The 25,439-nt window shown below is 42.7% G+C and overlaps 3 protein-coding genes across 3 annotated transcripts; all 3 read right to left on the reverse strand.

Annotated features, from left to right (window-relative positions):
• Nucleotides 1–8,537: 8,537 nt before the first annotated feature.
• LOC113008279 (trace amine-associated receptor 13c-like) lies at nt 8,538–9,745 on the reverse strand. The gene is made up of 2 exons (XM_026145585.1): nt 9,479–9,745; nt 8,538–9,354 (listed from the first exon to the last, which is right to left on the reverse strand). Exons 1-2 carry the CDS (start codon nt 9,649–9,651, stop codon nt 8,538–8,540), a joined length of 990 nt encoding a protein of 329 aa, XP_026001370.1. The 5' UTR covers nt 9,652–9,745.
• A 6,090-nt stretch (nt 9,746–15,835) lies between these two features.
• LOC113008313 (trace amine-associated receptor 13c-like) lies at nt 15,836–17,015 on the reverse strand. The gene is made up of 2 exons (XM_026145656.1): nt 16,777–17,015; nt 15,836–16,652 (listed from the first exon to the last, which is right to left on the reverse strand). Exons 1-2 carry the CDS (start codon nt 16,947–16,949, stop codon nt 15,836–15,838), a joined length of 990 nt encoding a protein of 329 aa, XP_026001441.1. The 5' UTR covers nt 16,950–17,015.
• A 1,490-nt stretch (nt 17,016–18,505) lies between these two features.
• LOC113007946 (uncharacterized) lies at nt 18,506–22,898 on the reverse strand. The gene is made up of 2 exons (XM_026145020.1): nt 19,009–22,898; nt 18,506–18,963 (listed from the first exon to the last, which is right to left on the reverse strand). Exons 1-2 carry the CDS (start codon nt 22,886–22,888, stop codon nt 18,782–18,784), a joined length of 4,062 nt encoding a protein of 1,353 aa, XP_026000805.1. The 5' UTR covers nt 22,889–22,898; the 3' UTR covers nt 18,506–18,781.
• Between the last annotated feature and the right edge of the window lie 2,541 nt (nt 22,899–25,439).

Raw genomic sequence — 25,439 nt, forward strand, 5'->3', positions numbered from 1 at the left:
ACAGATTTAATTGACAGATTTCATTAATAACAGGAAAAAATACAAACGCTCTTTTATACTTTTATAGAGTAACAACTAGCATAACACAGAGTGTCAATTCACATCATGTAGCTGCCATTGTCAGACTAAACTTAAGCAGTAAATTCCTGTAACTAGTACATATTTATAAAAGACTATAAAACAAGAAACTTACCAGGTAGTGGTGCCAACCTCTGTTTTTTTCCGTTCCGTCTTTTTTTATGGCAGTTGTAATTATTTTTTCGTTATGGTCCAGTTATGGGCAGTTCAAACACGAAGGATGTTCAAACTCACTTTTACATGTTACACAAACTTAATATTTTGTGTTGTTGATTGATGACAAAAGTATTTTGTTCAATATACTCAAACATTTAAGTTAAGGAGGTGTTTATTAATTTCTGTGTTGCACTGACTTATAACATTGATTAGTCAACTCACTGAAACGTGTACATGTAGACAACTTACTTTTTTAAGTAGAAAAATGCTTTTTTGTTAAGTTCTACCTACAAACACCATGAATATTTTTTAGAGTGTAGAGGGCCTGAGATGTCCCCAGAGAGGTGGCGTCTGCTACCCGACTTGACATATAGACACAGACATACAGGCACACACAGACACAAACATCCGTTCCCACCCTCATGCTCTCATATGCAATTACTTAACACTCACCCAACGTGGAGACAGACATAAAGAGACACTGTACACACAATCACACTCCCCAAGCGTACTCTAAGCCCCGGGTCTAGGTGCCCTTGCCCCTGGAGGGGGAAACTGCATCCAGACCCAGGTGGTGTTACCCTTTTCCCTGCGGTGGGAAGATGCAGACTGCCACGAGTCCGCAGCAGCAGGGAGGCCCCACTTTCCAGACCGCAATCGGATGGCCAACTTCTCCTCCTAGCCCCCCCGCTCCAGCAGGCCGCAGAGAACGGGGGTGTGAGAAGACTCCAAACTTCCCTCCGCCCGCTCATATGTAGTGTTGATGCATGTGTGTTCTAAGGTACATTTAAAACCCAGGAGGAGATGAAGCTACCTGCCAGAGAGCAGCAGGTAAGCCCCTCCTGATAGCCCTCAATGTCTACGTGTATTTAAAATTGAGAGGTGGGCAACGATGCCAGGGTTGTACACCCTGATGGTAATTTGGAGTCCGTGTAGCGTGCCCACCCCCAAGACCCTATATGTATGTGTTATGAGAGTGTGAGTAATGTGAATGTCAAAGTTGTGAGATAAAATTGAGGCACAGGCAGCCAGAAGGGGACAGAGGGGGGGGGGTGCCTCCCCTGCACCCTGGTGACACACCTTTACCTCAAGGCCAGCTCCCCCGCTGACCTCAGTAGGCACCCCCATACTCTGCAACTCGCCAGGGAAAGGGGGCCCAGGCCCATCCGGACCGGGGACCAGTACAGCAGCGCTGCCCGGCCCCACAGAGCCCGGGACAGCCCATCCGACCCCACCACAGAGAAAACTGCACCCACCCCGTCATCTACTCATCTTCCAGACTGCATGAGGCAATAGACGCCCAGGCTGAGATCTTCCTCCACCTCTCCTGTATCCCCCCCTGCTGCAGAGTGAGTTCCTGAAGAGAGGAGAGCTCCTGCAAGATGTAACAACCTCCCCCACCAGTCGAAGAGCCCCCCAGGTGGCTCGATGCACTGGCGGCACCCTGTGCCAGGGCTGGGCCCCCATACACCCACCCGCCCACAACCCCGGCAACACACCAACCAGGACACAAGCCCCCGAGTCCCAGCCAGGGCCCCAGCCCGGAGACGGAGCACCCCCACAACCCCATGTCCGTCGCGGACCCACCCCGGGGCAGCCAGGCTACCAGGTCAGTAACCCACGTCCGTCAGCACAGACCCTCCCCTAGCCCCGCTGCACGCAGCCACGAGGAAACCGTCACCTAAGAGACAACAGAGCCCTTAATAGGCCATGACTGCTACCCCGGGTTGAGCCCTCCAAGGAAGATGCTCCTGGGGAACCCCCCGATGCCCTAAGCCTGTCCCTACCCCCACACCAATCACAACTGCGAAGATGGGACCAAACTATGACCCCCCACCCCACCCCCACTAGGTGATGAAGCTGATCAAAGGAGCCCAGAGCAATTGATTTGATGTAGGCTGTATCAAGACTAATGTAATAGATTTCTATATTGGTTAGAATTAAGATTATTTTTATTTTTCCAGTTCATGAGGACTGTTTTCTTGGCTATGCATAGGGCAGTGAAAACCACTTGGGTTATATTCTTATCTGTAGCACTAAGGGGGAAGTTGGAATGTTACATTTCAGACACTTTGATAAGTCCTCACATATCTCGCGCCAAAACTTCAGAACTGGTGGACAAAACCAAAGAGCGTGGATATAATTGTCCGGTGAATTGGTTTGGCAGTGTGAGCAATTGTTGGTAGACGTATAACCCATCTTGAACATCCGATGACCTGTATAGTGCACTCTATGTAGTATTTTGTATTGAATTAATTGAAGACTGGAATTTCTAATTAGATGAAAGGTTTTTAAGCAAATCTGAGACCAGAAGTTTTGGTCTAAGTTAACTGATAAATCCGCTTCCCATTTTGCAATAGGAAGTGATATTGATTCATCTGTTTTAGAAAGCATTCTGTAAATTTTGGAAAGTAATTTGGGGGTTTTAAGCGTAAGAAATTGAACCACACTTGGTGGTGTTTGTACTTCAACTTGACCCGGTTTGATTTTCTTTTTTACTATGGATTTAATTTGTTGATATTCTAAAAAGCTTTTCTTGTTGATCCCATACTGTGTAACTAGTCTGTCAAATGAAATAAATTCTATTCTTTCTAATATATGTTCTAAGTATTTGATTCCTTTACCACTCCAATCTGAAAAGTTTATCATATTATTGTATAGTAATATGTCTGGGTTGTTCCAGATAGGTGTACGTTTGCATGGGATTAATGAAGACTCCGTCAATTTTAGAAACTCCCACCATGCTGTCAGAGAAGAGCTGATGGTGACGCTTTTGAAGCATTCATGTCGTTGGATGTTTGAGCTGATAAATGGATAGATCTGAAATCTCTAGATTATGCAAAGTGCTTGTTCTACATCTAGCCAAGGTTCATCTAAGAGGGTATGTTTTAGCCATCCTGAGATAAACTGAAGCCTGGTGGCTAAGAAGTAGTGCTGAAAGTTAGGTAGTTCTAATCCTCCTTTATCCTTGGTCTTTTGTAGTGTTTTTAAGCTTATACGTGGGGGTTTATTTTTCCAAAGGAATTTGGACAAGTATGAATCTAGAGATCGGAACCAATCTTGTGGCGGTTTAGTTGAGATCATTGAGAATAAATAATTTATTTTTGGTAAGACCATCATTTTTATAGCGGCAACTCTTCCCATGAGTGATATGGGTAGACATTTCCACCTAGCCAGATCGCCTTCTACCTTCTTTAAAAGTGGGATATTGTTTTAATTTAGTTAGATCTGCAAGCTTGGGAGAAACATTAATACCTAAATATTTTATATTTCCCGATTGCAGTGGTGTAGAAGAAGAATTATGGAAGGAGCGATTATTGGAAGGACTGCAGATTTTGACCAGTTAATTGAGTAGTCTGATATTCTTGCAAAAGTGTTTATCAATTCCATCACCCCAGAGATATTGGTTTGTGAATTTTGAAGAAAGAGTAACACATCATCTGCATAAAGGCTGATCTTCTGTTCCATGTTCTTGCATTTTATGCCCTTAATTACTGAATTCTGTCTAATTGCTGCTGCTAGTGGTTCAATAAAAATTGCAAAAAGTGAAGGGGAGAGTGGGCATCCCTGCATGGTGCCCCTCAGGAGACCGAAGCTGGAGGATTTTTGGTCATTTGTTTTGACACAAGCTGTTGGGGAGTTATATAGTATTTTTAACCAGTTAATGAAAGAGGATCCAAAACCGAATTTGTGTAAAGTTGCAAATAGAAATTTCCAGTTAACTCTGTCAAATGCATTTTCTGCATCTAAAGAAAATATTGTAGTTTCAAGGTTTTTACTGTATGAGTAGTCTATCAAATTAAGTAATCTGCGTGTATTTGTTGATGAGTGCCTACCTTTTATTAAACCAGTTTGGTCAGGATGAATTACGAGGGGGTTATTTTCTCTAGTCTCTTTGCGAGAGCTTTGCAGATTATTTTAAGGTCTACATTTATAAGGGATATTGGACGATAGCTTGAGGGATATACAGGGTCTTTGCCTGGTTTTAGCAGGAGATTAATGTTTGCAGATTTCATATTTGATGGAAGTCTGCCCTTTTCTTTGATTCCTAACAACGTTCTGTAAAAAACTGGTGCTAGAATCGTCCAGAATTCTTTGTAGAATTCAGCAGGAAAGCCGTCTGGACCTGGAGCCTTATTATGGGCCATGCTTATCAGGCTTCCTGGAGTTCACCTGGCGTCAGTGGTGAATCCAGTGCCATTGCTTGAGTGTCTAATAATTTTGGAAGAGTTATGTTGTCTAAAAACTGATCAATTTCCTTTTTAGATGGGTTTATTTGTGGTGAATACAATCTTTTATAGAAATCCCTGAAAATGTTGTTTATTTGTTTCGGGTCATATATTGTGTTCCCAGATGGATCTTGAACAGCACCTATAGTTGTTTTTTCTTTATTTGTTTTTAGCTGGTTTGCTAGAAATTGACCGGATTTATTACCATGTTCATAATTTTGTAAGCTAGTCTTTGTACTAAGAATTTTTTATTTTTTTTAATCAATTATCTCATTTAATTCTAGTTTTGTTTTGTGTATTTTGTTCAATGTTTCCTGATCTTGGTGGGACGCGTAGGCTTCTTCTAGTGATTTGATGTTTTTTTCTAATTCCTGAATATTTTTGTTTTCTTTCTTTTTATGTGACAAGAAAGAAATTATTTTACCTCTCATCACTGCTTTCCCTGCTTCCCATAGAACAGAAGCTGATGTTTCGGGAGTGTCATTATAGTCTAAATATGAAGTCCACTCTTTTTTAAAATATTTAATAAAGTCTTCATCTTTAAGCAGGGATGTATTAAATCTCCAGTTTTTACTTGGCGTAGTATTATTCTTGTTCATTAGTGTTAAAGATACAGGAGCATGATCGCTGACAGCTATAGGGTGAATCTCAGTGTCTGAAATGCCGTTCAGCAGTGAGCTGCTGACCAAAAAATAATCCAGACGAGAGTAGGAGTGATGGACATGTGAGAAAAACGTACATTCCTTACTGGTGGGGAGAAGGGAGCGCCATGCATCGCAAAGACCAAGGTCGCTCATATACTGTTTGATTATATTTGTGGACTGCCAATTGCGCTGAGTTCCTGCTGTATTGAGCCTATCCATTTCTTCATTTAGTCCAAGGTTGAGGTCGCCTCCAAGAACAAGTGTGCCATCTAAGTGTTCAGAGAGTGCACTGAAAAAAACGTGAAAGAATGAGGGATCATCAACATTTCGACCATATACACTTACAATACATAGCTTTTTTATCAAGTATAGATAGTTTAATGATTAAGAATCTGCCCTCTGGATCTATAACTGTATCGAGTACTGTGAAATTTAATATTTTTATGTATTAAAATTGCTACTCCCCTTTGTCTAGAATTATAACAAGCTGAGAACACATTAGGAAACTCAGGTGTTTTAAGTTCATTCGAACCTCTAAGAGGTCTGTGGGTCTCTTGTAAAAGGACAACATCTGCCTGTAGTTTTTTGAGTTGGTTAAATATTTTTAACCTCTTTTCTCTGGAGCCAGCTTCATTCATATTCCATGTAACAAACCTCAGTGGCCCCATAGATGTCTGTGTATAACTAGGGGTGTACGCTGTGTGTGTCGCCTAGACAGGTGGAGAGAATACATCACTTGTTCATGAATAAAGAGAAGGAGAGAGAGAAAAAACGAGAAGGAAAAAATAAACAAACAAAAAAACCCCGGAAACTTTCCAATTAAACCGTTGACGGAGAGTGACGGTGTTAATTCTGCTATGATATCACACTTAAGATGTGATTTGATACTAGTAAGTTAAACAGATGTTAATGTTAAGTTAATGCAAGTTAGTGTAAGTGGATAGGGAAAGGGTGTAGCGGATTCTTATCTGGTGTGAAGTTAATACAGCCACGGAGTGATGCCGGGGTCGCGGTAAAGCTGTCCGTCCACGTACAGCCGGCCCACAGCGATAACAGCGCGGGAGCCCTTCTGGATGAGGCCGTGTCGGATTGGGAAGAGGACCCTGCGTCGTTCCAAGATCTCTTTGGGGAACTGGCCGTTCACGCTGAAATCCGTTCCTTTTAATTCCCTGCCGCGGCTTTTCACCTGTTACTTTTGTTTGAAGTGGCTGAATTTGGCCACAATAGGATGTGGTCTCCCGGCCGGCGACCTCATGGCCCACAGGCCATGCACTCTATCAAGGCGATGTTCTTTACGGTGTCCTCTGGCAGCTTCAGGTGGATTTTAATGAAGCTTTTCACCGTTGCCTCCGCGTCCTCTCCGGCAGATTCTGGAATACCAGAAAACACAGGGTTGTCTCTCATGCTACGGGCTTGTAGATCGATAACGGACTCTTTTATTTTTTTATTTTCTATGTTTAGCTGGGTCACGTTATCAGTGAGAGATTTGACCGACTCCCGTAGCGTGGCATTTGCAGCGGCGAACGTTTCCACCTGCTGCTGGCTGAACTCCAGGGATTCTCGCAGAGATTTAGGCTATGTCCACACGTACCCGGGTATTTTTGAAAACGCAGATTTTTCTATGCGTTTGCACCTTTTGTCCACACGTAAACGGCGTTTTTGGTCACTGAAAATGGAGATTTTTAAAAACTCTGGCCAGGGTTGATATTTTCTAAAACTCCGTTTTTGCATTTACGTGTGGACGAGAAAAACACAGAAAATGCAGCGTCAAAGATGTGCGCCTTTTTTGACGTCACAGTGTACGTCACGTTATTGTTTCGGTGAAATGAATTTCTACAATACTGTTACTGTTAATTGTACTCTCTGCAGTGTTTAAATGCTTACATATACACACACAGTTACTCTCCCTCCACATATACGACTCGGTTCTGCTTCTATGCCCCAGCTTTGTTTACTTTTTCCCACCGAGGCTTCTAGACTTCTGATTGGCTAACATTTCTACACAGTTAGGAATATAGCGCCACCTGCTGCTTTGGCATGTTCCTAGCAGCGTTTTCCTTCATTTCTGCATTTACGTGTGGACGGGATTATTTTTTAAAATGAAAACGGAGAATCTGCGTTTTCAAAAATACCCGTGTACGTGTGGACGTAGCCTTAAATTCCCGGTGTAAAATCTCCCCCAGCGACAGCCTAGCATCGAAACTGGACAATCGCTTGTCGATTGACTCCAGGATGTCTGCAATGTCTTTGAAAATGATGTTGTGCCGGGGGAGTCTGCCGGGTGACATCTCTTTGATGACGATGTCTCAATTTTGGCCGGGGAAGATGCACTCTGAGCCTTCTTCATGACTAAATCTTGGAAACAGCGGTCAATGTAATCTTGGAGAACGTCTAAACTCTCCCCGTTGTTCTCCAGGGTGTTAGAGATGATAGGACAAATGTTGTTAGTTATATGACAATTGATTAGTATATCTGGTAATACTGAAGCTTAAAGAAACTTTGTTCAATTCTAAACTACCATTCGCTTTAATTTTCCGCCAAAGTCTCTGGCGTCTGACGTCAGTTACAGCATGAGTCGCTTACCTTGTCCATCACTTCCGTCACTTACCTCTCCCTCCGTTTTTCAGTTTGTGTAATTCTACTTGAATTAACTTTGTGTGTAGCACATTTTCACTTCAACATTTATTGTAACGCAATCCCTCAATAATTAAAATTCATATTAAGAATTTCTGTCACTTTTTAAAAACTCTGCTGTCAATCACCATTTATTTCTTTTATGAAACTTATTTTATTAAATCACACATTTTGTAACTCAGACTCTCAAATTAGTGTCTTCAGAGTGTTGCTTCAACCGCACACACATACACCCACACACACACTCTGATAATTTTCAGTCACATAAAGCTGGATATTAAGACTTTTTTAGCATCTGTTAGCTGTGATGTAAAGGTACCCAGGGGGGCATTGCAATCTCTTTCTACCCCAGGTCACAAGATACACTCCACACAGGAGTCATCACACTAAAGACTGGTTTGCAGCTGCCTGGTAACAAGGCAAACTTGAAAACCTGGAATCTTCCCTCTGAGTAGCCACAGCAACATTTTGGTGATTAAAACAATCATGTCGAGGTTTTTTGTGACACTGTTTTCAACCAGTCTGACCCAGTGATAGCCAGCAACCACTCGGCAAACAGTATCAGAATGCACATTTTGTTGCTAGTGACAGGAGGTTGCCAGTGGGTTGTTAACCCTTTTCTAGGCCTCTATAATTGAAACCAGCACTATTTGACAACCAGTGTTGGGGTTATTACTCAAGAAATGTAATGTATGGCATATTACTTGTTAAATGTCGTAAAATTAATATGGTACATTATTGATAGAGAAAGTAATTTGGTATACCATTTGGTACATTAAGGAAAGATTTCTTTTTTCTACAGTATGCTGATCTCACAGGAGCCAGGCTGCAGTATCTGTAGAGTCACAATTAGTTTCACTGCTTTTCTAAACCAGGGGTAGAACATAGCATAAATCAAAGGGTTTAGACAGGAGTTAAAATAGTACATATAGATCACAATCGATGCAGATGAGCTATTGAGCAACTCGTTTCCAAAAAGTGAAACAATGAAATATGAGCAGAAACATAATAGAAACACAAGAACAAGAACACCCAGAGTCCTGGCTGCTTTTAACTCTGATTTCTTTGCTGTTAGAGTCACTGAGAGCTGCAGTGTGACAGCTGTAACCTGAGAGCGCATGGCACGGGCCTGAGACACAGCCACCACAAACACTCTCATGTACAGAACTATGATGACAGTAAGTGGAATAATAAAGGATATAAAAAGGTCAACAAATCCTGCAATGAATTCAATGATAATTATACATCTTCCATAGCAAGATTTATGCTTGCCTGGTTGACTTAGATCATCTATTAAAATCACATAGCTGTAGAAAACAGAGCAGAGCCAACACAGACAAACACAAAGTTTCACTCTTCTCTCTGTGATTCTGGTGGGGTAATGCAGAGGGTCACAAATAGCCACATAGCGGTCGACTGATATCAGCACCATGTTGCCCACTGAGGCAGAGGCAATGATGTAGGATACATAATTATACAGAGAACATGTGAGCTGACCAAGAAACCAACACGCTGTATTTCGCAGGATTTCTCCAGGCATAAACAGAAGACCAACGAGAAAGTCAGCGGCAGCCAGAGAGAGGAGCAGGATGTTAGTGGGTGTGTGGAGCTGCCTAGAAAGATAGGAAAATATAATTTTAAAAAAAAGTCAACAGAAAGAAAGTATTCAAACAGATATAACAAATCAGGTATACACTTGTAAAGCCACAGCAGCAGGTAAAAAATATGAAACTCTGCCTGAAGTGGGAGACTGCAATGATGACGAGCAGGTTGAGAGTCACAGTCAGCAGAGACATTGAGGACACAACAATATAAAGGAGCAAAACTTGAGACAGAGGAGTTGTAGGTTTCTTGCAGGAGATGTTGAAGAGTTGTGGAAAGCAGAGCTCTGCTCCATCCTGAGTATCCATCTCCACAGACCTGCAGAGAGCTCCAGCTCTGGCTGAGTTATGACTACAATTAGTAATATAACTGATCCCAACACCACATCCTCTCAACTCCTCCCCTCTTCTTTCTTTCAGTTTTTATTGGACATTGATTTCCCCCTTCCCTTCGTCTTGTAATTTGGCTATGCACACTCTTATTTGGATAAATCCAAATTGAAGAATGACATTACGCCATCAGAAATAAATGAGTGTGGGGAGGCATGGTCGGCGTTGTCGTGCGGACGCACCTGCACAGCATCTGCTATCACGCCCGCCGTGTTTAAAACCACGGGGAAGCAGGGGTTGAGAGAGTTGTGGTGTGACGTTATGTGCGATTGGCAGCTTGTGAGCTGCAGTCGGAAGGACTAACGATGGCTCTGATTAACGATTTCTGGAGCGGTGGAGGAGTGACCATTCTAGGTCAGAAATGGAAGTCTCAGTTATTTAATTGACTCAACTTGTCAATCGGTAGGTCCACAAAACCCCTATACTGGAAGTTGATTTCAGCTCCATCCATTCGCTTCCGCTTATCCTTTTCAGGGTCGCGGGGGGCGCTGGAGCCTATCCCAGCTCGCTAAATTTAAAAAAAAAGTCCTAATCCCTGATCCTATGAGTCTTTCCCAGTGGATAATGTAGGATTCTGGCACTGATGTGGTTGAGGGGACTCACCCAGTACTGACTACCTCTAAATCAGCCAGGTGTTTTTCATCCTAACCCTGATAAGACGTAACCTGAGTAGCCCATCAGTCTCACCTGTTAACCTGTTATTTAACATGGCACTTGTTATTTCTGGTATTATTTTAGTAGCTTGGAAGACGGGGTAACCTGTGAGAGGTATTTGCACTAATAAAAATAATCCTGGATTTCTACCTTTACTGCTTCACTAAAGGTCAAAAAGTGAATGTCCACAATTTAGGCTTGAATTGCAGGAAATTTTATTAATGGAATTCAGCAACACAATAGCATAATAAAATAATGAAAATCACAAAAAATATTGAAATCAATTATACTTTACTAATCTAACTAAGAATCTCTAAGTTTATTTTTATTTTTGGGGAGGAGAGGTTGAAGGAGGGATGAGCACAGCCAGGCCTAGAGAGACACTCAGCTGGGCATTCAAGTTGTTGACAGTAGGAGCGATATTAGGCCCCTTATGTCAAACAGAGTGATTTGTGGCCCCAATAAAATAATTTGTGACCCTAGGAGGTAATAAAGGAAGTAACAAAAATATGATATTCATAAAAAATATGATATCAGTAAAATTATGATAGTCATCAAAAAATATGATATTCATCCAAAATATGCTAGTTCATAGCTCATTGCTTCCCCCTCCCCCCCACCCCCCAAAAAAGAACTAATTGATTATTTTTAAAAAGTTTCTATATCTAATAGCATTATTTTATTTTTAAGCCATTAAAAAAAGTTTTTACCTTTTATGCTTAAAAAACGCCATCTGGTGGTGGGTCAGCGCGCTCGTGCGTCTGGGACTGTGCTTGTGTCTCGGGGTCTGTGCTTGTGTCTCTGGGACTGTGTTTGTGTCTTGGGGTCTGTGCTTGTGTCTCTGGGACTGTGCTTGTGTGTGTGAAAATGTGTTCAACCAGAGTAAATGGCCTGTATTTGTATAGCGCTTTTACTAGTCCCCCCTAGGGACCCCAAAGCGCTTTACACACCCAGTCATCCACCCATTCAAACACTGGTGGAGGCAAGCTACAGTTGTAGCCACAGCTGCCCTGGGGCAGACTGACAGAAGTGAGGCTGCCATATCGCACCATCGGACCTTCTGGCCAACACCAGTAGGCGGTAGGTGAAGTGTCTTGCCCAACGACACAACAACTGAGACTGTCCGAGCCGGGCCTCGAACCGGCAACCTTCCAATTACAAGGCGAACGCCCAACTCTTGAGCCACGATCGCCCTAAAAGTAAAAGTGCTTAGTTAAACTTGTGCATTTTTAACATACAGTATGGCGAGACATGCAGGTTGCATGTCTTGGGGAAAGACTTTATTTCATTTTATTTGCATTTGTTTAATCCGAACAAGGAGATTTAGAATCAAAGTCAGAGTCTCAAAAAACTCTCGCGATCCCCCCGAGCATAAACGCACCGCGGCTCCCAACATAAAAAACTTCCTGAAAAAAACTATTTTCTCCAAAAACGCACAACAACAAAAAATCCTAGAATAATTTGATCAAACTTTCTCTGTTCCCACCCAACCCTTAGGCAAATAAGCAGGAAACCTCCTGAAAGACCCTCCGTATTTTATCCAAATACGCGCAGCAAAAAAAACCCCCTAGAATAACTTAGGGAACCCTCTATACGCAAAATCTTATATTCGAAAACAGGGGAAAACTCCTGAAAAAACCCTTAGTCTTTTTTCTTCAAACCAGCCCTCTACTAGCTCCGTCTCAAATTCAGCAAAGTCTAAGTTCTCCTTTCGCTCTCACTCGAACCGGACCGCAGCCAGCGCATAATTTTTCCTTCTTGTTTGCTCCCCGGCTCAGCTCCCAAATGTTGCTTACCTAGTTTGAAAATTTGTGCCGGAGACCAACTCCGCCCAACTTCGCCCCGCTGCCAATCACATAACAAGTGGGCGGCTCCCCTCGCACCCTGGTTAGCCAATCGGATACAGGTCCGATTTACCTTCACCGGGATAGGTTTATTCTCTCGCTGGCATTCAGGATAAATAATCTAACATTTCAGCTTAAATTTAATTGTTTTTTTTTCTCTCAGAAAAAACCGACGGCTGTCCCAATTCGAAGTGTACTTCAAATGCATACTCCAAATGCACGCCAGCAGAACTCACACGAATGCATCTTTGTAAGGTTCAGCCAACATCCGCTATCCCATTGGAGGAGAGATTCCGTCTCAGCACTGGTGGGTTTTGGGGCTATGCTTTCAGCCTCCCCAAGAGCGAAATCTATTTCTACCACCTAAAAGCGGGTGAAAGTTTTGGATCGCTTTTACTTGCATCCGCCGATGGCCCTGGATACCCCACCTCAGAGCCCGCATCAGGCCTCAGTGTCTCCGGCCGCTATGCTTCCAGATACTCCGCCCCCGCCCTCATCACCTCAAGGATGGAACTCGCCAAGCCACCCTCAACTCGGTTGGCAATCACCGGACCAGACCCCCGCAAACACTTCAGTCTCCGGTGCCTCACTTTGGGCTTTGGGCGACCCTGTATGCCGGGCCCTTTTCCGAGAGCCCAAAGACATTGATCCCCACCCCCACGAGAGCCGCAGTCAGCCTTCGGCTGTGGACAGCGATGAGGCGGCGACTCTACTCCCCACGGCTGTTATGGAACTCACAAAATTAACCGTTTAATCTTTAAGCACCGTTAAGATGTGTGTCAAGGATGTGAGGTCTCCGACCCCTTGCAGAGACGACATTCTTGTCTTTTCCCGCTGGAAAAATAGTACTTTTTCAGATACTATGATGAACTCTGCAAAAGACTATGGAATGGACATTTCACCAACACATTATTACCATTTTTACGGTTAGAGGGTTTTTCACCACCAGCGGCTCAAGTCAGAGGCGTTGCCCAGGCATATCTGTTTGAACTCAGAGATGTCCGCGATATAGAGGCCGCGCTGCAAGAAATTGACGCCAGCGTCACGGGGGTGACCAGGACAGTGATTCATAAAGTACTAGGCGAGAATTACTCACTCTGGCTCTCCTAGTAATCATTTTTCTTCTCTTCCCTGTTATTTTTCTCAAATGTTTTGTTTTTCTTGTTTTTTTAGCTTTGTTGTTTTTTTTCTCTTTTTGTTTTTTGGAGTTGTTTTTACCCATTTTAAATGTATTGTTTGTTTGTTTTTTCATTACAGCAAATAAAACTTTCTTGGAAAAGCATTGCAAGAATCAAACTCGTTATTTGTTTTTACTCGTTCAGATGTTATGTTTTTAATTACAACAAATAAAATTGTTTTGGAAAAATCTTACATCAAATAAAGCTTTCTTGGAAAAGCATTGCAAGAATCAAACTCATTATATTGTTTTACTAGAATCAAAGTGTAATGCTCGATCATGAAATAAAACCATAGTTAAACATAACTTCAAAGATCACACATGGCAGATGTGTGATCTTTGATGTGTGATGTGGAGGACACAGCCGTTGTGGTTTTTAGAAGGACAGGGTGAGGAGGACGCAGGGGTAAGGGGGACTGGATGAGGGGCAGGGCTATGTAGAGCGCTGCGGGTTATTTCCAACCAGGACCAACTCAATTGTGGTTTTACTTAGCTTAAAAAGCTCTAATATTCTCCCAGTCTTTTCACCCACCATCTTCACCCAGTCCTGAGTGGGAATTCGAAGCATGGTGTTGAAAACACCGGACTGGGTGTTTGAAAGGTCCAACACAAAATAATCTGTGTGAGCATCATCGGTTGTTTGACGACTAGCTCTACAGATCCACCTGCAAAACGGAGTGGTCTTGGTCTCCCACTGGGTGTATTTCACGGTTTTTCTCACCATGTTTAAAGGCCAGTGTCAGTGGGGTTGTTGGTTGAATGGTGGAAACGCGTGGGCCTCTTTGAAAACCGGATGAGTCTGCTGGTCCCTGGTTTGTGGTTTCTGCGAGCTCGTTTCCCGCAGGCTCTTCTGGATTTCAGGGGTAGTGATGAGGGTCAAAACAGCCCAGTCAGAGCAAGTAAAAGCGATCAGCGGTGTTAGCGGGCCAAAACTTTCACCCGCTTTTAGGTGGTAGAAATAGATTTTGCTCTTGGGGAGGCTGAAAGCATAGCCCCAAAACCCCCCAGTGCTGAGACGGAATCTCTCATCTAATGGGATAGTGGATGTTAGCTGAACCCTGCAAAGATGCATTCGTGTGAGTTCTGCTGGCGTGGCGGAGGCTCTGTAGCTTTTTACTGGGGTCTGAGAGACCACAGTGAGGTTGGCAGGTCTGGCTTCCATGTTGTTTGTGAAAAAGAGAGAAAAGTTGTTTGTTTTTTCTGAGAGAAAAAAAAACAATTGAATTTAAGCTGAAATGCATTCGTGTGAGTTCTGCTGGCGTGCATTTGGAGTATGCATTTGAAGTACACTTCGAATTGGGACAGCCGTCGGTTTTTTCTGAGAGAAAAAAAAACAATTAAATTTAAGCTGAAATGTTAGATTATTTATCCTGAATGCCAGCGAGAGAATAAACCTATCCCGGTGAAGGTAAATCGGACCTGTATCCGATTGGCTAACCAGGGTGCGAGGGGAGCCGCCCACTTGTTATGTGATTGGCAGCGGGGCGAAGTTGGGCGGAGTTGGTCTCCGGCACAAATTTTCAAACTAGGTAAGCAACATTGGGGAGCTGAGCCGGGGAGCAAACAAGAAGGAAAAATTATGCGCTGGCTGCGGTCCGGTTCGAGTGAGAGCGAAAGGAGAACTTAGACTTTGCTGAATTTGAGACGGAGCTAGTAGAGGGCTGGTTTGAAGAAAAAAGACTAAGGGTTTTTTCAGGAGTTTTCCCCTGTTTTCGAATATAAGGTTTTGGGTATTCACATCAAGCTTCATTCAGTTTGTGTAATTCTACTTGAATTAACTTTGTGTGTAGCACATTTTCACTTGAACATTTATTGTAACGCAATCCCCGCAATCAGAGTGTTGCTTTGACCGCACACACATACACCCACACACACACTCTGATAATTTTCAGTCACATAAAGCTGGATATTAAGACTTTTTTAGCATCAGTTAGCTGTGATGTAAAGGTACCCAGGGGGGCATTGCAATCTCTTTCTACCCCAGGTCTCAAGATACACTCCACACAGGAGTCATCACACTAAAGACTGGTTTGCAGCTGCCTGGTAACAAGGCAAACTTGAAAACCTGGAATCTTCCCTCTGAGTAGCCACAGCAACATTTTGGTGATTAAAACAATCATGTCGAGGTTTTTTGTGACACTGTTTTCAACCAGTCTGACCCAGTGATAGCCAGCAACCACTCGGCAAACAGTATCAGAATGCACATTTTGTTGCTAGTGACAGGAGGTTGCCAGTGGGTTGTTAACCCTTTTCTAGGCCTTTATAATTGAAACCAGCACTATTTGACAACCAGTGTTGGGGTTATTACTCAAGAAATGTAATGTATGGCATATTACTTGTTAAATGTCGTAAAATTAATATAGTACATTATTGATAGAGAAAGTAATTTGGTATACCATTTGGTACATTAAGGAAAGATTTCTTTTTTCTACAGTATGCTGACCTCACAGGAGCCAGGCTGCAGTATCTGTAGAGTCACAATTAGTTTCACTGCTTTTCTAAACCAGGGGTAGAACATAGCATAAATCAAAGGGTTTAGACAGGAGTTAAAATAGTACATATAGATCACAATCGATGCAGATGAGCTATTGAGCAACTCGTTTCCAAAAAGTGAAATAAAGTAATATGAACAGAAACATAATAGAAACACAAGAACAAGAACACCCAGAGTCCTGGCTGCTTTTAACTCTGATTTCTTTGCTGTTAGAGTCACTGAGAGCTGCAGTGTGACAGCTGTAACCTGAGAGCGCATGGCACGGGCCTGAGACACAGCCACCACAAACACTCTCATGTACAGAACTATGATGACAGTAAGTGGAATAATAAAGGATAAAACAAGGTCAACAAATCCTGCAATGAATTCAATGATAATTATACATCTTCCATAGCAAGATTTATGCTTGCCTGGTTGACTTAGATCATCTATTAAAATCACATAACAGTAGAAAACAGAGCAGAGCCAACACAGACAAACACAAAGTTTCACTCTTCTCTCTGTGATTCTGGTGGGGTAATGCAGAGGGTCACAAATAGCCACATAGCGGTCGACTGATATCAGCACCATGTTGCCCACTGAGGCAGAGGTAATGATGTAGGATACATAATTATACAGAGAACATGTGAGCTGACCAAGAAACCAACACGCTGTATTTCGCAGGATTTCTCCAGGCATAAACAGAAGACCAACGAGAAAGTCAGTGACAGCCAGAGAAAGGAGCAGGATGTTAGTGGGTGTGTGGAGCTGCCTAGAAAGATAGGAAAATATAATTTTAAAAAAAAGTCAACAGAAAGAAAGTATTCAAACAGATATAACAAATCAGGTATACACTTGTAAAGCCACAGCAGCAGGTAAAAAATATGAAACTCTGCCTGAAGTGGGAGACTGCAATGATGACGAGCAAGTTGAGAGTCACAGTCAGCAGAGACATTGAGGACACAACAATATAAAGGAGCAAAACTTGAGACAGAGGAGTTGTAGGTTTCTTGCAGGAGATGTTGAAGAGTTGTGGAAAGCAGAGCTCTGCTCCATCCTGAGTATCCATCTCCACAGACCTGCAGAGAGCTCCAGCTCTGGCTGAGTTATGACTACAATTAGTAATATAACTGATCCCAACACCACATCCTCTCAACTCCTCCCCTCTTCTTTCTTTCAGTTTTTATTGGACATTGATTTCCCCCTTCCCTTCGTCTTGGCCAAAAGCTTCACTATTTTCTTCTTGTAGGCCTGCCTCTCTCTCTTTTCTAAATTCCTTTTGGATATGTTGTACTTGCGTTTTTTTAAATTGTGTCCTAATCTCTCTCTCTCTGTTCATTCTAGGTCAGAAATGGAAGTCTCAGTTTTTTAATTTACTCAACTTGTCAATCGGTAGGCCCACAAAACCCCTATACAGGATGTTGATTTCAGCTTGCTGATTTAAAAAAAAAAAAAGGTCCTAATCCCTGATCCTATGAGTCTTGCCCAGTGGACAATGCAGGATTCTGATGCTGATGTGGGTGAGGGGACTCGCCCAGTACTGGCTACCTTAAAATCATTTTCCATAATAACCCTGACAAGACGTAACATGAGTAGCTTATTTAACATGGCACTTGTTATTTCTGGTATAATTTTAGTAGCTTTGAAGGAAGGGTAACCTGTGTGAGCTTTTTGCACTAATAAAAAATAATCCTCATTGTTACAGCAATAAAGGATGAATGTGGATGAAGGAAACTGTTTCCAGGGCCTACTCCGTGGATCGGCTTCCTCCGAGGCGTGGACGTCTATCAGCAGAGAATGTACCTTCACCTATCAGCAGAGAATGTCCCTTAGTCTGTAACACAGTCAAATATATTCTCAAGTAATATTCAAGTATGCCATTCAGCGTGTTAGTACGAGCTCGGGAGCAGCTTGGGAGAACAAGAAAACAGAGACTGCTTTAGATTGTCTTCCCAAAGTGACTCAACTTTATTCACAAGTACAACAGTTTATATAGAGGGTAAAATTCATGAGACAGCAGATTATCAGTTTAAACCAGTACAGACCAAGATAAGGCAGCGTCTTCCTGCCCTTGGGTGAAGAAGCATCCTTTGTGTAGTTTATTAGTTCAGCTACAATTGTGATTATCTCAGCGACATATTTTCAAGGCACAAAACGAAGAGTTCTTACATTAGTGAAATCTGAAACAAACCATTTGGCCTTCAACAGGCGTCTAAAAGATTAAGAAACTAATGTAGCTGAGGGAGTGATCTCTGTGGTATTTCAACCTTGTACCAGCCTGTGATTCTCACACATCAATTCTTGGGTCAAAGAGAAAAATAACTAAAACAAAGGGGCCTTATTGAATGACAGAGTTTTCCTGCATAATGTCACTATAAAACAATATCCAGTAAATGCTCCCATGGTACTAAAATACCTAACAGTTCCACTCTTTTTTTATTATTATTTTTTTTAAAAAATAATAACTCAAATAGAAAGGAAAAATCACAAATGTAATAATATAATATAAAAAGCAAATCATAAAATGTAATAGTTCACAACCTAATGTTCAATACACACATCAGGAACATCATTGTTAACATCTGGCACATCCTCAGGATCAATTTGTGCTAATTGCAAATACATTGAAGTAGCTGTACTAGTAGCTATATAGGTTATCATTGAAAATGTGGCTTGCAGAAATGTGAACAGGGTTGCACTTTACAATACGAAATAGTAAATAAAAATCCTAAGATTAATGCAGTAGATATGATTAATAACCTAAATATATAAAAAAGACAGTTCTTTAGTCGTCTCCTGGCCTGGTCCCAGGTTCGAGAGACACAGAATAAGCGTCGTGTGATGACAATGGGCATTTCATTTTCTCCATTATCAGGATGAAACGAGTCTATCTTTATCAGGTTAGACATTGTGTGGTACTCTAGGCTTTCTGTTCCTGCTGGATGTTCGAGTACCTTGTTGTTGTTCAGGCGGGGGATCAGAGGGCTTTCTGAGTCTTGGCTCTTTCAGGTGTTGTGTGTTAATCAGTGATTGTGTGTGTGTAGGTGGATTGGATCCGGGCGTTGGCTCGCCTGAGTCGTCATCTGTAGGTGTATTGAATCCGGGCGCTGGCTCGCCGGAGACGTCATCTACTTGATCCGACGCCTTAGGTGGTTTGGTGGGGCTGGTCTTAACCCTGCTGGCATGAATCCACTGAGGTTGTCCGTCTGTTAGGATGCTGGTTCTCGTCACTGCAAGTACAGTCTGGGGGCTGGAACACGCGGCCTCCCCGAGTGCCCTTGGTTTTAGCGACTGTACCAACACCGCATCTCCTGGTTTCCACGGATGGGTTGGATCTATGGAAGGGAGAGGCTGAGAGAGACAAACTTTCTGATAGTTATTATTCAGTGTTTCTACCAGGTTATGAACATAGTCAGACAATGCAGTGTCTATGTCCCCTTCCAATAGCGGTGCCCCTCTGGAGGCTGACCATGGTTTTGGAAACGGTCTTCCCATGATTATTTCAAATGGAGATAATTTGGTTGCTGCGGATGGAGTCATTCTAATCTCGCAGAGGATTTGAGGAAGTAGTTTGATCCAGGTCATTCCTGTTTCTATCATTGCTTTAGTCAGGCGATTTTTTATGGTCCTATTCATTCTTTCTACAACTCCTGAACTCTGAGGATGGTATGGCACATGATATTTCCAGTCTATTGCTAGAGTTTTAGCACACTTTTGAATTACTTCTGATGTGAATGAAGGTCCTCTATCACTGTTAATTTGGTGAGATATTCCAAATCTGGGTATTATTTCATTGCACAACTTTTGACAGACTACTTCTGCAGTTTCTTTTGATGTTGGATAAGCTTCTACCCATTTACTAAATTGGTCCACTATTACCAGTAAGTACTTGATGCTTCCTTGTGCTGGCATATGTGTAAAATCGATTTGTAATGTATGAAATGGGAAATCTGGTTGTGGTAAATGCTGATGTTTTGCTTTTGGTTTTCCTACATTAGTTCGTGCACATGTTAGACAGGTTGCTAATATGCGTTTTACTGCGTGTGATGTTTTCTTGATTACAAATCTTGATTTTATTGCTCCTATTACCCCTCTTTGTCCGACATGACTCACACCGTGAAAATGGCGGACAAGGATTGGCAGTAGTGAAGATGGGAGGGCAATCAAACCCTCAAGGTTTTTGTATAAGCCGTCTCTGTTATCTAAGGTACAATCATTACTTTCCCAGTAAGTGTAATCTAAGGCAGAGGCTTGCTCTTGTATGAATTTTAGGTCAACATTTGTTTCTAAATAGTCTGGGAGCGTGACAAGTGGCAGCTGTAAAGGCAAAGATAATACTTCCCTTCTGGGTGGTTGCTGTGAGGCAGCAGCTGCTTTCGCGGTTACGTCTGCAAGAGCATTTCCCACTGCTTCGTCTGTGTCAGCCGTGCTGTGCCCCTTCGTTTTAACAACTGCAATTGCCGATGGCAGCTGTATAGCCTGCAAAAGTCTTTGAACAAGGTCAGAATTAGCGATCGATTTTCCATCAGCAGATCTAAATCCTCTTTGTCTCCACAATGTGCCAAAGTCATGCACCACACCGAATGCATAACGGCTATCAGTGTAAATTGTTACCCGCTTATCCACATGTAACTCACAGGCGCGTATTAAAGCCATGAGTTCTGCTTTTTGTGCTGAGTGAAATGGTAATGAGTGAGCCTCTAGTATGATGTCAGGCAATGTCACCACCGAATAGCCACAAAGAAATAAGTTGTCATTTGGTTTTGAACAGGACCCGTCCACATAAACAATGACTGAGTCTGGGATTGGTGTCTGCTCTAAGTCTGGGCGTGGTGCTGTGGATTCCTGTATACGTGTCATACAATCATGAATGTCAGGGTCGTCTGAACCATCCTGTCGGTCAGAAGAACACAGCATACGAATAAGTAAGTGTGCTGGCGAATTGGGTGTGCTGCTTGCTTTTATAGTGAGATTTGCTGTTGAAGTCAGTGTAGCTTCATAACCTGAGCGACGTTGTGCGGTCATGTGTTGTGTAGTTATGTTTGCTAGAATGGTCGTGACCTGGTGATTGGTGTGTAGAATAGTGTCATGTGAGAGTGTGAGCTTCTCGCAGTCCCTTATCATGATAGAGCAAGCTGCTACTGCTCTCAGGCAGGCCGGCATCCCCTGAACTACTGCTGGCAGCACCTTTGAGTAGAAGGCTACTGGACGGTAGCCACAGCCATGCTCTTGGGCCAATACACCTGCACAGGTCGTGCCGTTCTCTGTGACGTACAGGTGGAACGGTAAGTGGTAGTCAGGCAGACCCAAACAAGGGGCGGAGGTCAGCGCTCCCTGTAATGCATTGAAAGAGGCAGTCATTTCTGTGGACCACAGTATTCGAGGAGGCTTGTCTTTTTTGCAGCATTCACGCAGAATGTGGTCATGAAAAGAACAGTCTGGTATCCACTGTCTGCAATAGTTCACCATGCCTAGGAAAGACAGCATTTCTTTCTGTGTAGTGGGCTTAGGGACAGAGGTCACAGCTTTGACCCTGTCTGTAGTCATAGAACGTTTTCCGTGAGACAGTGTAAATCCCAAATATTGAACAGAAGTCTGACAGTACTGCATTTTCTTTGCTGATGCTTTGTGGCCAGTCTGTTGGAGGTGCTGGAGTAGCATGTGTGTGGCAGTTTGACATAGTTTTTCACTATCAGCACAGAGGAGGAGATCATCTACATACTGGATCAGAGTACAGCCCTCTGGAGGAGTGAAGCCGTCCAGGGTAGCACGTACTACCATTGAGAAAGCCGCAGGGCTGTCTATCATGCCTTGGGGCAAACGAGTCCAAGTGTACTGCTTATTTCTATGTGTGAATGCAAATATCGGCTGTGTGTCTTCATGCACAGGCACTGAGAAAAAGGCGGAGCACAAATCCACCACAGTAAAATGTGTAGATGTTGCTGGAATAGATGTCAGTATGCTGGGAACATCTGGAACCAGAGGTGGCAGAGGCATGATGACTGCATTAACTTGCCTTAAGTCTTGTGTGAAACGCCATACGCCAGGTTTGTTAGGCTTTGGCACAGGATTGACAGGAGTGTTATATGGAGATACTGTGGGCTTTATTACTCCAGCTGTCAATAAATCTCCTATGATGATGTCTAAGGCTGCGGCTTTTTCAGCGGAAATGGGATATTGCTTGACATATACCGGCTTGTTGTTTTTCAGCTGAGCATGATAAGGTGTACAGTCAATAAATCCTACATCATTCTCACCTCTTGACCATAATGTCATGTTTTGATATTCAGCTGGCAATGTGACAGCAGAGATAGTACAGTGTATGGGGTAGGTTAGATCTAGGTGTTGACATGGTGCAGTGATGTCATAGCCTATGTCTGAGTTATGTGACAAAACCACTGTTTGGCCTTCACTGGTGTGAGCAGTTATCATGTTGTTGAACAGTGTGAGAGAAACAAATATGTGGCTTCCAGGCATGGGGCTACCTGGTAGTGGTGTCTGTACATGTTTTTGGCACAGTGTGTGACGTGGGGTACCAGTCAGATGGATATTGAGTTCATTCTCCGCTGAGGCATCCAGCTGACACAGAGGATGTTCCTTCTCCATGGTGTCGGTGCATAGGGCAGAGAAAACATAGCTGTTATCAGTATCTGCAAACATTTCACCCTTTGTGTTAAATGAAATACACAAGTTCATTTTTGCCATTAAATCTCTGCCTAATAGATTCACAGGCGAGTTTGGAATAATTATGAATGGATGATATGTAATTTCATCTGGTTTTGGGCCCCAGCGTGTTTTTAGAGAATGAGTTTTGGGGCATTGCACTAGAGTTCCGTTTATTCCCATGGTGTTGATGCACACAGAGGAAACAGGCCCACTATAGAATTTTCCAGACAGTGAACTTTTAGTGGCTCCACTGTCAACTAAAAAGGAATAAGTCTTTTCACCTATCTCTATATCTAACATGGGCAAGCTTTCTGTGTTACGGGACAATTGCAAATGCAGCATCGTGTGTAGTGCTTCACACTGTCCCTCATCATCACCTGGGCCTCCCTATTGTCGGTCCAGTCTTTCGTTATCATATGGGTGGGGATTAAAATGTGGATTATAAGGTTGCTGCCTAAGTGCAAAGGGGCCATTATTTTGATGTGATTCCTGTCTGCGTTGCCAGTTACCTTGTCTGTAAGAGCTCTGCTTACGCCTAGTGGCAGGAGCTGGTCCTGTGTTCTGTGGTTGAGATCTACCTGCTGCTGATTTGCATTCCGTCCTCCAGTGTCCTATTTTTCCACAATAAAAACATACGTCTCCACTCCTATCTCTCCTTCTGAAATCTCCCTGCTGCGCTTGTTGAGGGGGCGGGGCCCCTGCATACATCATTTTTTCACTTTCCTCTGAGCCTTCAACATCAAAATTCAACAACATCTTAACACTTTTAGCCTTCGTGCTGTTGGGGAAAAGATCTGCACCAGCTTTTGTTTTGACAAGTGTGATAAAGTTCTTTATTTTCATGTCATAGAGATTATCAGTGGCAGTCAGCTTCAATAGTTGTGAACATTCTGGATGAATATTGTTTAAGAATGTTGTTATGAAAATCTGATCATTTCCTCCTTCAGGCATGCATGCCTCATTAGTCCAGCAGTGTGTGAAACGTTTCATAAACACTAGAATAAATTCATCTGGCTTTTGCTTACACATGGTTACTGCATTTAAATCAATTTTATCTCTAGACATTGTGAGCAGAAATCTCTTTAGATTTTGAAAAAAGGCTGTGATTTTGTCATCATTTATCCACAAAAACGAGGTGGTGTTGGCTGCTTGGTCGTTTTTAGGGTCTAGTTCCTCTACTTCTTCAATAAGCTGAGATTCAGTCACACCTGGGATTCGTTGACATAATATATATCTATAGTCAGGCCCACCCAAGTGGTGGTATCTGGTACTTCTCTGTAATGCAGAAACAAAGGCTGTAGGATTTTGTAGAGGATCGGGAAGTTCTTTAATGGTTGCTGCTAACTCTGAAATTTTAGGGGGTTGAATGCAACACATGTCCCCTATTATCATGAACGGGAGGGAGGTGCTGACGTCATTAAATTGTGATCCCTGCATTTCTTTATAACGGGTGTTTTTGTGGGGGCCCTCTTGAGTTTTTTCCTCTTTTTTCTGCTTTAAGTAGTTCCTTATTAAATTTCTGGTGTTAGTTATTGCTTTTGGCACAGTTAAACCATTCGCTACTCTAGTGTGGCGCTGAACATGATTATCTATGATAGAAACGGCTTCCTGCAGTTCAGCTTCCGTACGTTCAGTTAAAGGATCTTTCATGATTTCCTCACACTCTGTCATTAACTGTTTTGTTTGCTTTTTATGTTCCTGTAACTCTCTTTCTCGTTCAGTGTATTCTCGTTCCTGTCTTTGATCTAGGTTAAACCAGTCATCTTCTTCTGATTTAGGTGTCATTTCAGTGCCTTCCTCACTCTTTTGGGATTCTGCTGTTAAATCAGGATATACGCGCTGATGACGTGCAGCCGCCGCAGCAGCTATTAATTCTGTTTTTTCATCATAAGGCGGCGGAGCCGTAGGTTGAACGGATGGGCATATAAGGCTAGTTTTTTCTGCAGTGGATTTACTAGAGCCTACACTGGCTTGATTTAAAGCATTTACGTCTGGCTCGGGTCCTTTTTTCCATAGTGGTAGCATGCGATTGGTCACATCACGACATTCTATCATATATTTTTTACAGGACTTTTTAATCAGCCTACTTTTCTTATCACAAATAGTATTTAACATTTCTACTGACCTGTTTTCTGGCGATAATCGTTCGGGATAGGGCTCCGGAAATACATTAGGATGCATTAAAGTTATAGTTCTTAAGTTCGAGACGAAATCAGTCACGTAAGCACTTCCGCATGTTCTGGATACGTAATCATGGAAGTCTTCATTGATTCGCGAGCGTGGGTTAAACGTAACCGGAAGTGGGAGTCGTACTGAGCCGCTATTTGTGATTTTATATTTTATTTTTTTCGGTTTTACAGTTAATTTTGAGTTTTTATCGGACCCGTCTAAGGTCTTTGAATTATTCTGACCCATGGTCAGTGATTTCCAGAGGGGTTTAGACGCTTTGAAGGATTTAAGTTAGTATCTATTTTTGCTGTGGCACACCTGAGGTTACTTGATTTTTTGCTAGCAATTTTATCTTTTTAGTGAGCAACTTCTCACTTTTTAACGAGCAACTTCTCGTTTTATGACCCCAGGCAACTTCCTGTGTCCTTTCTGCTGGTGAGCAACTTCTTAGTTTATGACAGCAGGCAACTTCCTGTGTCCTTTCTGCTTTTATTTACAAAACAACAGGCAACTTCCTGTGTTTCTATGTGGGCCACTAAATAAGGCTCCTCAGTGTATCCCACTTGTTACTATGTGGGCCACTGAAGAAGGCCTCGTCAGCGTATCCCGTTTCTATGTGGATCACTGAGAAAGGCATAACACAGTCTTATTAAAATAAAAAGACAAGTGCCTACCTTCGTCAGGATCCCACTTCTCGACACCAAAATTGAAGGAAACTGTTTCC

The sequence above is a fragment of the Astatotilapia calliptera genome, chromosome 16, assembly GCF_900246225.1.
Source record: "Astatotilapia calliptera chromosome 16, fAstCal1.2, whole genome shotgun sequence".
In the NCBI taxonomy this organism is placed as follows: domain Eukaryota; kingdom Metazoa; phylum Chordata; class Actinopteri; order Cichliformes; family Cichlidae; genus Astatotilapia; species Astatotilapia calliptera.